This window comes from Muntiacus reevesi, chromosome 3 (assembly GCF_963930625.1).
Source record: "Muntiacus reevesi chromosome 3, mMunRee1.1, whole genome shotgun sequence".
NCBI classification, from domain to species: domain Eukaryota; kingdom Metazoa; phylum Chordata; class Mammalia; order Artiodactyla; family Cervidae; genus Muntiacus; species Muntiacus reevesi.
In genome coordinates this window covers 255,990,962-256,004,511 of record NC_089251.1, presented here as the reverse complement: position 1 = coordinate 256,004,511, position 13,550 = coordinate 255,990,962, and the positions used below count along the sequence as shown (strand labels likewise).

The window sequence follows — 13,550 nt, the reverse complement described above, 5'->3', positions numbered from 1 at the left end:
CAAGATTCTGATGAACCATCTAAACCATTTTAAAGAACATTGTACTCTACTGGAAGTAAACTATAATTTCCTTAATTTTAATATCAACTTTCAATACCTTTGCCTCTTTAGTCATCTGTTGTAATCAAATTGTTTTTAATTGTACCTTTTATCATGGGGGTTTATGACAAAGAGTTTTTCCAAGGTTAAGAAAGAATCCAATTCACTCTCTCCTCTTTTCTCCTTCCTTCAAACTTAGCTGTTGACAGTGTCTTGAAGAGGATGACAATAATTGGTGTAATTTTATCCTTCCGATCATTGGCACAGGAAGCACTCAGAGATGTAAGAAGCCATTTTAAGTATATATTCTATGGCCAAATAGTCCTTTTTAATTTCCCAGAAACTAAAAGTAACTTTTACCATTTATAGTTGGCAATAATATAACTAAAATTCCAGTTTTCATATTTTATATGAAATAAAGCATGTAGAAATCATGGTTACTATTTTTTTGTTTTGGTGATGAAATTCAAGAGGTATAATTTGCCTGGATATTGTGCTACTTTTTCAACTTTTTCTTCATTAAAGCATTTTCCATTTTGACTATACTCAGTTTACCAAATGCATTCCATTAATGGCTACATTAGAAAATCATATGAAAATAGGCATAGTAAAATAATTTTATGAAAGCTGAAAGTAGTTGAGTGGTAACATTTCATAAATTTAGAGATTGCCTTTAAAAAATAATTACTTGTTTTCCTGCCTAGGTCTTGTCCTACCACATTCCTTTTCTTGTCAGTTCAATCGAAGATTTCAAGGATCACATTCCAAGGGAAACTGATATGAAGGTAGTAAAACTTCTATTTGTATTTTACTGTTTCTAAAATGAAATGTTTAACTTATATATGAGGTAAAATTTAGTAAATCCTAAGCTATTAAAAAGTTTAGAGTAATGTGTTAACATTTTTGCTTTTGAAAATGCATCTTTGAAAGCTCAACACCAAAATACTATATAGGCATTATGAAAGTCAGTCTTCCTTGATCACCTATAGCAATGTAAAATGGGTTAATATCAGTCACCTTTTTTTTTTCAAAAACTATACTTCATATTTCCTCTTTTATTACATAAATATCAGTTTAACCTTTTACTATAAGAATATAGACGTTTTAAGAGGATCTTTGTTATTATTTATACAAATTCTCAAACAGTACAATTAATTAAGGTCTCTGGGTTTCTTTAATTCCATGATCTCACATGTTGCTGTGAAGGACTCTAAAAAAAACAAAACAAAAATGCCAACAGAAAAATATACATTCTACCCAGAAGTGATTTTTTTTTTAAAGCCACAAGTCCCAACCCCCACCAAAATAATGAAAGGCATCTACTTCTCCATTTAGAAACAGAATTTTTAAAAACCCACCAACACCTGTTTTATTAACAGAATAGCCATAAGACATGAATTTCAGTCTCCTCCCCTTCACAGGAGGGCCCCTGGGCCTCCTAAGCCAGCTCCAGCTCCTCTGCTCCCTACAGGAAGCCTCACTGTGACTTTTTCATGGGGAAATGTGGGGGAGAGGGAGGGCAGGGCAGACTTTGCATATATAATCATCGTTTTCAAGACCCAATCTGCATCTCAGACAAAAAAAACAGTTCAACTTTCATGTCTCCCACACATTTGTGCTATAAATTAAAGTCAAGATTTAGGAGCATGGTTGGCTCTTCAAATGCTTAGGGACAAGGAGAAAAAGAAAAAAGCCAGAAATGTGAAGTGGGAAACACCGGATGGATGGAGTTTGGGAAGAAGCCAAAACGAAAAAGACATACAAACCCAATCTGCATCTTTCCAGTCCAGGCACAAAAGTGTTTCAGTTTCAAAACATCTCTCTTGCAGAACTCCAGGGCTAAAGAGAAAAAAGTAAACTAAAATAAGGTCGCCAAACGTGTGTGTGTATATAATTTATATATATATAATTTATATACTCAGCAGAAAAGGAAAAAAAGACAAGTTGATGTCAAGTTTCTTCAAAAAAAAAAAGAACCAAAACAAAAAGACAGACAATAGGAATGAAATGAGCCTGAGTAACAGTGCTGTCAAGAGGAGCGATGAGGCGAGGCTAGGATAAGTTACAAAGTGGAAGAAGGGTGAAAAGGCCGTTGTAGTTGGGTTTACTTTTTTATTATTTCGAAATAAAAACCAGATCACAATATTCAAATGAAAGCTTAAGTGAAGGCGGACATTTTCCTCAGCTCCCCAGGGCTGGAGGGATTGCTCACCCCCACCCCCACCTCCAGGCGCACGGTGGCTCAGCCCCTCCTGCAGACCCCAGCCGGGAGGACTGGGTGGTAGGCAGCACGTCCAGGAGCGGGGCGGCGGTGGCGGAGGCGGACACCCCCACCCCCACCCCCAACACACAAGCGTGCACACACACGCAAGAAGGGGAGACGGGAAAGGAGCCAGCGGCTTCCGCTCATCGCCCCCACCCCGTCCGTGCCGTGCCGGGAGGGCGAACTGGGCGGGCGGGACAGACGGGTGCTGCTGCCCCCACCTGACCTTCTCACTGTCCGTCATGCCAGAGGCTCAGGCTGATGCTCTCCAGGCAGCGCTTGGTGATGCGGGTCAGTCACCTTTTCCTTAAACTGATAGCTATTTATACAGGGTCATAAGCAGAATGAAAAAGCCAGTGAAATTTCGAGAGTTTTGTTTTAAATAAAGCTAAATTCAGCTTTTAAAAATTGATGTTAAAAAGTCTTATAAAAGGATGTTAGTTATGGGTTATAGTTTTTTTAATTAATAGTTTTAAATAGAAAGGTTAGTAACCTTATGAGCATCCATAGGTTTCATTTTGAAAATTTATTGGCAGCAAAAGACAGCCACTGATTGAATCACAGCAAATATCCACTAGTGGTTACACATCTAGTACAGGCTTCCCAGGTGGCGCTAGTGGTAAAGAAGCCACCTACCAATGCAGGAGAGGTAAGAAACGCAGGTTCAGTCCCTCGGTTGGGAAGATCCCCTGGACTAGGGCATAACAACCCACTCCAGTCTTCTTGCTTGGAGAAGCCCATGGACAGAGGAGCCTGGTGGGCTACGGTCCATAGGGTCACAAAGAGTCAGACACAACTGAGGGGAGTTAGGATGCATGCGTGCACACACACACATCTAGTAAGTGAGCTATTTTATCCATATTTTCTAAATTTTCATGTTTCACAAAGATTATTTTCTGTTTTGTGTAGTTTGAAAAGCCTTGACTTTAAAAAGTTATTTCTAAACTTTTTGTCTGGTGTTCAGCTGTCTTCTCAAATTTATTTTTGAGGCTTTCATCACTTGTTCCATCCTTCTCTTACTGTCCTCACTTTGTTACTGTACCCCTCTTTTCATTCGGATCCTGTGAGGACCAAATTTTGCTGTGTGCATTCTGTTTTGCTTTGTAATTATTCTTCCTGAAAATCCTGGCATTTTATATTTCTGCCTTTTGAAATCCTGTTTATCTAAATGCCTGATTCAGTTGCCATCTTCTAAGAAATATTCCTGAATCCCCAAGTGATCGTTTCTTCCTTTTCTTCCTTTTAGTATCTTCCTTTAGTCTCTTCCTTTTATCAGAGAATTTTTTGTTTTTGTTCATTGTAAAATTAAATATATTCAACTTTGTATTATAGTTGGGTTTTTACAGTTAAATTTATACTAGATTGTAAACTTGTTGTTAATATCAAGAGCTATCCTGTTTAGGTAGTTTCTAAACTGAAATGTTGAGCAGTCACAGAATATCCTTGAAATCCATATGTGATACCAAAAAACACTAATCGTTAGAACTTACCTTATCAGGTTTTAAATTAGTACTTCTTTAAAAATCTATTTTAGTCAAGAATTTACTGTATTTAGATATACAACATGATTAGGCACTGAACTACTGTAATAAATTTTAAGGTATGGACATAAACATAAGGTCATTAATTTTGAGTCACCTTTTTTTCCCCCCATATCTTTTGGCTTGTTCTTGCTCTTACACCTATGCTTCCAAGAAAAATAGTAGGTTTAGAATGATTCTGTTGGAGTTTGTCACTGTAAATACACAAGTTTTGTTTGGCCTGATAGTATAAAGTTACAGTCAGCAACACACACACAGTACTAAGTCAGCTGTTCAGTACAGTTAGTGGTACTATATAGTTCCTCCTTCTTAAGCCAAGTTTTTTAAATTCTCTAGTGTTCTTACAGGCAACTCGAATTTAAACATTATGTATTTTTTCTTACTAAAGTGAGATTTCTCAGAAATTTGTTAGTATATTTCTTACTGTAGTTTTTATATTTTTTAGGTTGCAATGAATGTGTATGAATTATCATCAGCTGCTGGATTACCTTGTGAGATTGATCCTGCCTTGGTGGTAGCTCTTTCCTCACAAAAATCAGGTAAAATACATTAGTAATCATGTAGTAGTCTTATTAAATGACCAGGGCAACACAAATATAGTTTGTAATACTTATCTGTTCAAGTGTCTGCTTTATATCAGTGGGTTTTTTTGTTTGTTTTATTTTTTTGGTAGTTGGAGTATATCAGTGCAGAAAATACCAAGATCCTTGTCTTCTGGAGCTTATGTTACAGCACAGTCATAGAGATTAGATATTTAAGTCTTAAGACTGGATAAGGTTAATAAGCCCATTTAGTGTGCAGAGGTGAGGAGGATCAGGGTCTGAGTCCTGGGCCACTCTCAAGTTTAAGAGTTCAGGGAGAAGAGGAGGAGCTACCAGAAGAGAAACTGGGAAGGAAGGATCTGTGAAGGAGAAGAAAACCAGGAGAGAATCCCTTCCCTTTGAGTGGAAAGGAATGGTCAGCTGTGTAGAATTAATAGGTATGACAAGAGCAGTGTCAGTGGAGTCCTAAAGACAAAAAGCTCATTAAAGAGGGCTGAAGAAAAAATAGGAGAAAAGAAATTAGAGATAATGAGTATAAAACAACTCTCTTGCAGAATTTTACTGTATAAAGGGGAGCAAAGAAATAAAACTGTAGTAGCTAGAGGCAAAAGTAAAATCAAGAGAAGAATATTTTTCAGATGGGAAAATAACAGTGTTTGTCTGCTGATGGAAATCATCTAATAGATAGAAACATTATTATCTAGAAAAGGGTGTCTTGAGAGTTCCCTGAAAGTCCAGTGGTTAGGAACTAAGATCCCACAAGCTATGGCACAGCCAAAAACTAAAAAAAAAACAAAAAACCTAAAACATAAATTTTTTAAATGTATAAAAAATAGGAAAGTGTGTTCTATTTTATTTGGACTAGAGCTACTTAGCATAGAAATTCTGTGCGTGGTTATGTAATGTTAAATATTTGAAATATTTTAAGATCAGCCCTTTAAAATGTATTTCTCAGAATTCTAGTTTTTACCACAAAGTAAAATGTTTCATCTGTTTCTGGTACTAAAATGCCTTCCCCTACTTCCTTGGATGTCACATGGTGTTTGACTGAGTTCATTAGTTCTTTTTTGATTTGACATCAGTTTTGTTTCATCATATATGCAGTATGTTAATTATAGTCACATGGATAATTCTTTCAACTAGCTTGATTTGCCAGGGCTGCATTTTTTGTAATCAGCTAGGTTTAAGAACATTTCATTGAAGTGTGTATAATTGATTGACGGTTTGTGCCGGTCTGCTGTACAGCAGAGTAACTCAGTTACACACAGAAATATTCTTTTCAGTTGTGATTTATCACAGCATATTGAATAGAATTCCCTGTGCTGTAGTAAGTCCTTGTTGTTTGAAAATGAAAGTTTAGTTGCTCAGTCATGTCTGATTCTTTGAGACCCCATGAAATGTAGCCCGTCAGGCTCCTCTGTCCATGGGATTCTCCAGCAAGAATACTGGAGTGGGTTGCCATTTCCTTCTCCAGGGGCTCTTCCTGACCCCGGGATTGAACCTTGGTCTCCTGCATTGCAGGCAGATTCTTTACCATTTAGCCACGAAGGAAGCCCATGCCATATTTTAGATTCCACATATATTATGTGGTATATATTCCACATGATATCATATGGTGGTTGTCTTTCTCTTTCTGACTTACTTCATTTAGTATGATAATTTCTAGTTGCATCCATGTTGCTGCAATTGGCATTGTTTTGTTCTTTTTTATGGCTTCATCTATTGATGGATATCTTTATCCACTCATATGTTGATGAACATTTGGATTGTTATCATGTTTTGACTGTTATGAATAGTCATAAACAGCTAGTTTTTTCAGATATATTGACTCTTGTCTTAAATTTTTAATTATATATAGTTAGTGGAGTGACTCGAAGTTCTCAGGTACCAGAGAAGTGAAGTACCTAGATAACACACAGTTTTAGTATATGGATACAATAAATATTTTAGATAAATCATTTTAAAATAAATATTTAAAACCTTAGGACAGTGTTACTTATATTCATTTATGACTGGTTCCTCCTGTCTTCTAAAATGAAGAGGTTAGAAATCCAGTTTACACATTTATATCATTTAATAGTAAATATCAGATCACATGTATATCTATTTTAGAAAAAAATTGAAGAGTTTTTGGATGATTTGGCAGAGTAAGTTAGATAATTTTCTATACTGAAACAGAATTTTCCTATTACATAATTTATTATTAGTTATCAAGTTAAAGATTTTAGGATTCTAGTTATTCTAAATATATTTTTAGTCCTGTAACCTTACAATTTAAAAAAGAAAAAGGACATTTTGCCTTACTGTTTTTTTAGATGTCCTTGAAATATGCTTAATGGCTTGATAACAGCTGATACTATTGTGTATTATTTCTATGCATTCTATATTTCTTGTAACAAAAGTGTAATCAGCTCTATAGAGACTCAGTAAAATGCATAAAAATTAAAATGTGCTTTTTCTGATTTAGATCAACTCTTAACTAATCTTGAAAGAAATACCTTGATGTTATTTGTAATTTTTCTGCCTTAGAAAACATAAGTCCAGAAGAAGAATATAAAATTGCCTGCCTCCTCATGGTCTTTGTGGCCGTTTCTTTGCCCACACTGGCCAGTAACGTGATGTCTCAGTATAGCCCTGCTATAGAAGGTAATAGTAGTTTAAAATTGTTTTGGCACTTGGAAAGTTATGAGCTTTGATATAGTAGGTACTTTTCAAGTAATTGTGCTTTTTTTTTTTTAAACACAATAAGTGGGTTAAGTTTTGCTACTTACTAGATGTGTAATCTTACAAGACTGAATTTTTCTTTTTCCAAGCCCCAGTTTCACATATGCATGTGGAGTGTGTACATGTGAGCCTGTGGGTGCCTGCATGTGTATGTGGCAGGGGACAGTGAGGGGACTATCCAACTCTTAGGGTTACTGTAAGGATTGAATGGGGAAATGTTCGTAAAGCGGCTAAGCAGCTAATAAGTTTCCAAGTCAGTGTAAAACTGATGTATGGTTTCTTTTAGGGGTTTTTGAAAATGTGCCTGTTTAATACAGCTATGGTTGTTGCTCTGTCTACACTATTTTTAAAAGCACTAGTTCTCATGAAAGTGAAGAGAGGGCAAGGCAGGTCATGCCTCAGCTCTGTTTTGAATCACGCCGCTATTTATGTAGATTATAAAGTCATTAAAGATTTGATATTTTGGGGTCGCACAGAAACCACACACCCTATATGCACTTTCTCAGGGCACTGCAACAACATACATTGCTTGGCTAAAGCCATCAACCAGATCGCTGCAGCTTTGTTTACAATTCACAAAGGAAGCATTGAAGATCGGCTTAAAGAATTTTTGGCGGTATGTATAATCAAGCAAAATTCATGACATTTTTTTTAGAGTAAATTAAAAATCACAACTGTGGGGTATAACAAAGTAATTCTCTTAATTTATTTATTTTTGGAAGAAGAGACAGGTAAAGACAAGGTATTAAAATCAAGGAGCAGTTAGGTTAGCATTTTTCCCCTTTGGCTAGCAGTCTCTTGTTTCTAGAGCTCTGCAGTATGACATTTTTTTCTGAACTGATGTTTGGACTGCTCTAGAATTTTGCCTAGTGTTTGAAAGAGAAAAAAAAAAAAGTTGATACAGAGGATGAATGTTCCCTCTAAAAGGATGTATTTTATTTATTTCCATTTATTTGGAGAAAGTCTGAATGGAGACAAACTCAAAAATAAGAATACTACTAAGAAGATAGTAATGCTAGCTCTAGTCCCATGAAGTACTGCGGTTAGTTTCTGTGGTAGTGTAGCTCTTTCTTTCCTTTATCAGCGTACCTTTTTCGTATTTTACTTAAAAGACGTACTTGTGATATAAAAAACACTAGAGTATTTGTGTCTTTTCAAGTTATAAATCCTGTTAGCTTTTTAAAATTCTTTTTTTAATTTTTCAAGCAAATGTAGTACTAATTGGAGAATAAAATAACGTCTATTTCAAAGAAAACAGTATTAAGAGTTAAAATTTTTCTTTTTCATTTTACTTCCTTCATTTAAGACTTAATGTCTTAATCTCACTGTAGTAGTATTAACTCAAACTCAGTGTGAAATTTTCTTATTTGTAAATTAAGAAATAAAGTTAGTACAGATGTTGGGAAGAGAAAAAGGAATTTAAATTGTGGTTTTTTTTAACTTGTTCTAAAAAAAAAAATCAGTTTTAAAGACCAGTAAGAATATTTGATTACCTTAACCAAATATTTATTTTTCCAATAATTATTATTGGAAATCATTCTAATAATTTTACAGTAGCATTTATTATCTTTGTGTCTGCTTATACCTTAATAGCTCTTAAATTGTTGCTTAAAAGTATAGAACCTAAGCTCACCTTGTGATTGCAATGTGTTGCAAGTTGAAGCATACTGAAAATAAATATCTGGTGAAAGTTTTATTTTTAAAAACTTATTTACTTAAAATGTATGTATACTTTTAAGCTTGCATCCTCCAGTCTACTGAAAATTGGCCAGGAGACAGATAAAACAACTACACGAAATAGAGAATCTGTTTATTTACTGCTAGATATGGTAAGTCTTATTGTAATTTTTGTTAATGACACAAAATTGCCAGTCATTCCTGATAGTATTTTCTTGGTATTTTAGTCATTAAATGGAAATAGAGCTGATGTACTTTTTTGACCACTTATATTCACTCCACCCAAGCCACACACTTTGTAATAGTTGCTGAAAGACTGCCATATGGTAAGGATATCAGAAAACAACAGAACGAATCACCATTACCTGTAGAGTGTTCTTTTATAAATAGTTTTTCACCCTATTGGGAAACACCCAGGCTTTATGTTTCCTAGTCTTCCTAGTTTCATCTCTTCCAGTTTTCTGAATGTTCTATTTTTTGACTCCATCTCACCCATCTGATAAGATGTCCTGTAACTTCTGTGCCTAGTCATTTCCTTCTCTTCACTGCCTGAAGCCAGCTGTGCTTGTTTCTGTAGTGATTGTTTCCTCACTTAGAATAATTTCCTTTATCTGCAGAGGTCTATGTCTAGCCTAATAATGATGCAGCGTACTTTGTAGCTCAGATCCTTTTTTTAGATAGACTTTGATGACTTTAGCCTACATTGATTTTTCTTCTCTTTTGAAAATTCTAGAATTTAACAGCTTTCCACTTAATCATAGATGGTCTGAGATTTGATTTGGCTTATTAGCTTAGTGTTGTGTTCCCAGTTAGACTTGATGATATGGACCACATTTAAAATAAATAGTATATTGTTGAGGGCAATGCAAGTGCCTGGTATTTCCTGTTGATTAACTGATTTAATTGAGAAGTAGTGATTTAAAATGTTTTGATGCATACACTATGGCATATTTACATTTCAGATTTTAAAGTAAAAGTAAAGTACTTTTAAAGTAAAAGTAAAAATTTATATGTGTTCCCAGTAAGAGCAATATAAAATTATGCTTTACTCGTTGTCAGTAAATGTTCCCATTATAAATAACTTGAATTAATACATTCTTGGAATTTTTCAGATTGTGCAGGAATCCCCATTCCTGACAATGGATCTTTTGGAATCTTGTTTTCCTTATGTCTTGCTGAGAAATGCATACCATGCTGTCTACAAGCAAAGTGTTACATCCTCTGCATAAAATACCTACTTATTGAAGACAAGCACGCAGTTTTGTTGCCTCTGTTTTACCTGTAAACTGTGGAACTGTTAGACCTGAAAAACAGTTGTGTGGATTATAAATTTCTTTCATATGGTTGTATTTTCTGATCATCAGTTTCTTAATATGGTTGTACTTCAATATACTTGGTTGATTTAGGTTGCACATTTATGGAATTCACTGAAATTATTCCAATAATTTTAGAATATCATTTGTTTGAAAAACATACATTCTCTATGTTTTTGATATTTGATAATGAAAAAAAAACTTTGCTTGTTTATTTCTGAAAAAGAATTGTATTTAGTGATTATTTTAGATAGTGATATCATAGCATTCATTGTGTGTAAATTATTTCATATAGGGAAGAGTTCTGACCTGTACCTACTATGGTTCTTATTGAAAACAAAACTGGATGTGCATTTCTGTGATGTTATGAATACATTTCTACTTTATTTTGAAACATTTGCCAAACTAATTACTATAACACTGTATAACATTAAAAGTGTTCATGGACTGCTTAGCATTAGAAGCAGACTGTGTCCCCAAATTCTAAAACAGCAGCAAATGTTGTTGCCTGTATAAAGCCTAATAGTAATTTTTAGACTAATTTCCACAGTGCCCTGTTGGCATTAGCACCATTGCACCCTGCTGTATAATAAACAATCTTAGACATTTATCACCTGTTGATACAAATGTTAGTCCCTAACCACTTTTTATATGTTTTAAATTTTTGAAATTCAAGTGTACCTGCCATAACAAAATAAACACTAGACTATCACATTTTGAATGATTTCTTTTGGGGATCCTCAGAAATTTATTAAGTAAAATGGAAATTTTTTTCTTTAAACTTAGTTTAAAATAAACCTTAGTTTATTTTAGATATATCTGAGTAGCACATTGATACTAGGTCACCTACTATAAGATTTGCTTAAATGTTTTGAAAAATATTCCACTAGAAAAAATATTAAAATCAGAAAATAAAGTTGCATAACATTTTTTAAAATTTAAGAGCTAAAAGGAAACTGGTGTGCCATCAGCTTATTAATTTTTATTGATGAGAAAATGGACAGATTTATTTGAAAGATTAGGGGAAAAACATGGAATGATCACAGAACTCATGAAAATGTTGAAAACTGCTGTATCAGTCAGTAATGAATGGGAAAGACATAAAGAGCCTATTGCTTGGCAGTTGACAGGGAAGGCAGAGCACCTCATTTAATTTCAAAACTAAGTGGATATTTTGCTCTTTGATTAGCGTTGTAAAGACTTTTTCTCATGAGCTGCATATCTGGATATCATAGAGCTTCTGTTGTTCACAGCTTCTTATATATACACTGGTAACTTGTGTTAAGATAAAAGAAAGCTACTGTGAACTTAGTTATAATTTTTTTGTAGTTCAGATACTGGAATGAAATTGAAGTGCCACAAGACTATTTTGTTAATGGTTTCTCCAGTTTATATTTAAAGCAGGGAATAGTTGTCACTATCTGTTGAAAATTTCCAGTGGTAAGGAATTTTTTAATGAAATAGTTTTAGACTTGAAATAACCTAAATACACAGTAAACAGTTGAAAGTAAGATTAAATGCTGTTTGCTCTGAAATACTAGGATCCTAGAGCGGTAATAACTTGTCAGCAGTAATATCCTCAAAGGTAAAATAGGCATTTTGAGTATATATACTTCCATTGGGGCAGTATGTGGAAGGGTTAAGACGTTATTTACCCTTCTCCAGGTGAAGAAAAAAAATCACTCTTTCATAGTCCTGTCAAGTTTATCTTGCCCCAGTTTTTTTCTCATATACCTAAACTGACTGACTAACTGGTGTACTATGGGATTGTTCTTTGCAGAGAGCCTTTCTGCCCCTCCCCCCAAACAGATTTTTAAATAAAGTTAAAAGTAAGTTGACAACTACTATTTTTAACATCTTGTTTGTCTTAACTTTTCTTATTTTCTGCTGAATTTATACTGCAACATACTGTTGTTTTCTCTACAGTAATGTAATCATAACATATATACTTAAATGTAATCTATTTGTTTCACTCAAGTAGAAAAAGTCTTTGATATTTGATATTCTTTTTAATGCCTCTTTGTATACCATACTAGTTTAAAAGTTTCTTTTGGATGAACATTTAGGCAGATTTCGTCTTTTTCATTACAGGCATACCTTGGAGATATTGTGGATTCAGTTCCAGGCCCCTACAGTAAAGTGCATATCACAATAAAACAAGTCACATGAATTTTTTTATTTTCCAGTGCATATAAAAGTTATGTTTACACTACAGTGCAGTGTGTTAACTGTGAAATAATAGTATGTCTAAAAAAACACATATGTTAATTTAAAATGTTTCATTGTTAAAATAATGCTAGGCATCATCTGATAATGCAGAATTACTACCAACATTCAATTTATAAAAAATGCAGTATCTGCAAAGTGCAATAAAGGAAAGCGCAATAAAAGGAAGTATTCCTGTATTATAAATAATATCTTGGTGAACTTGGGCTTTTATCTCCTTTAGCATAATTTCTTACAAGTAAAATTGCTTGGTGGAAGGGTGTATACATTTTAAACATATTAAATTTCCCTCCAGTGAGATTATATCAGTTTTACTCTTACACTTGTGTATTTCAGTATAATTTCCTCCTATGGTAAACTGTTGATATATACCAATTTTACTATTGTTTATGCAGCTTTGCCTCTTTAAAAGATGAAACATAAATGTTTTAATTTGCATATCTTTGCTTATTAGTAAAGTGGAATATCTTTTTTAAGTTTATTTGTTGTTTTTATTTAATGAATTACTAATTTTCAAATGGAATGGTCCAAAGATTTTTTTTTAAATGCTAATGGGACACATTTGCATGTTATTTTTGTGCATGTATTTAGAATTGACAACACCCCCAAACAATGTGAAGTATAGTGATATGGCTATTAAAATATACTCCATAGCAATTCATGTTAGTATACAGCTCCTTTGATTACTGAATTTTAATTGACTTTAGGAGTATAAAGCATTTATTTCCAAATCCAAGTTAAGAACAGCATTGCTATAAAAGTGTATATACCTGTTAAAGAATGAAGAACTTCCCTGGTGGTCCAGTGGTTAAGACTCCAGGCTGCAATGCAGAAGGCCTGGGATTCAAACCCTGGTCGGAGAACTAGATCCCACATGATGGAACTACCATATGTTGCAGTGAAAATTGAAGATCAGACCTGGCACAGCCAAATAAAAATAAATTTAAAAAAAATGAAAAGATATCCAATTTAAGTATATAAACTACAGAGTAGATTGAAATTATGCCAGGACACGAATTCCTTAATTCTGAATTTAAACTGTCAAACAGGTGTATTGGAAGTTACACACTAAGCTAATTCCAAAAGGTACTCTGTATGTAGGAAACTAACAATTTTAACCTCATTTCTCAGATACGTCATTGTGAAAACTTTATGTTCTCAAGTGAAAACATCTACCAATCAATGGCTGATTCATGTCAATGTATGGCAAAAACCACTACACTAC

At 33.9% G+C, this 13,550-nt stretch overlaps 1 protein-coding gene across 1 annotated transcript in view; it reads left to right on the top strand.

Moving 5' to 3' along the window:
• The window catches only part of NCKAP1 (NCK associated protein 1), a 108,429-nt gene extending 95,623 nt beyond the window's left edge, over positions 1-12,806 (top strand). The window contains exons 25-31 of the mRNA XM_065931890.1: positions 239-321; positions 744-824; positions 4,289-4,382; positions 6,915-7,031; positions 7,616-7,725; positions 8,849-8,938; positions 9,899-12,806. Of these exons, the coding sequence (XP_065787962.1) occupies positions 239-321; positions 744-824; positions 4,289-4,382; positions 6,915-7,031; positions 7,616-7,725; positions 8,849-8,938; positions 9,899-10,015 (692 nt within the window). The 3' untranslated portion in view covers positions 10,016-12,806. The remainder of the gene's footprint in view (positions 1-238; positions 322-743; positions 825-4,288; positions 4,383-6,914; positions 7,032-7,615; positions 7,726-8,848; positions 8,939-9,898) is intronic.
• The last annotated feature ends 744 nt before the right edge of the window (positions 12,807-13,550 follow it).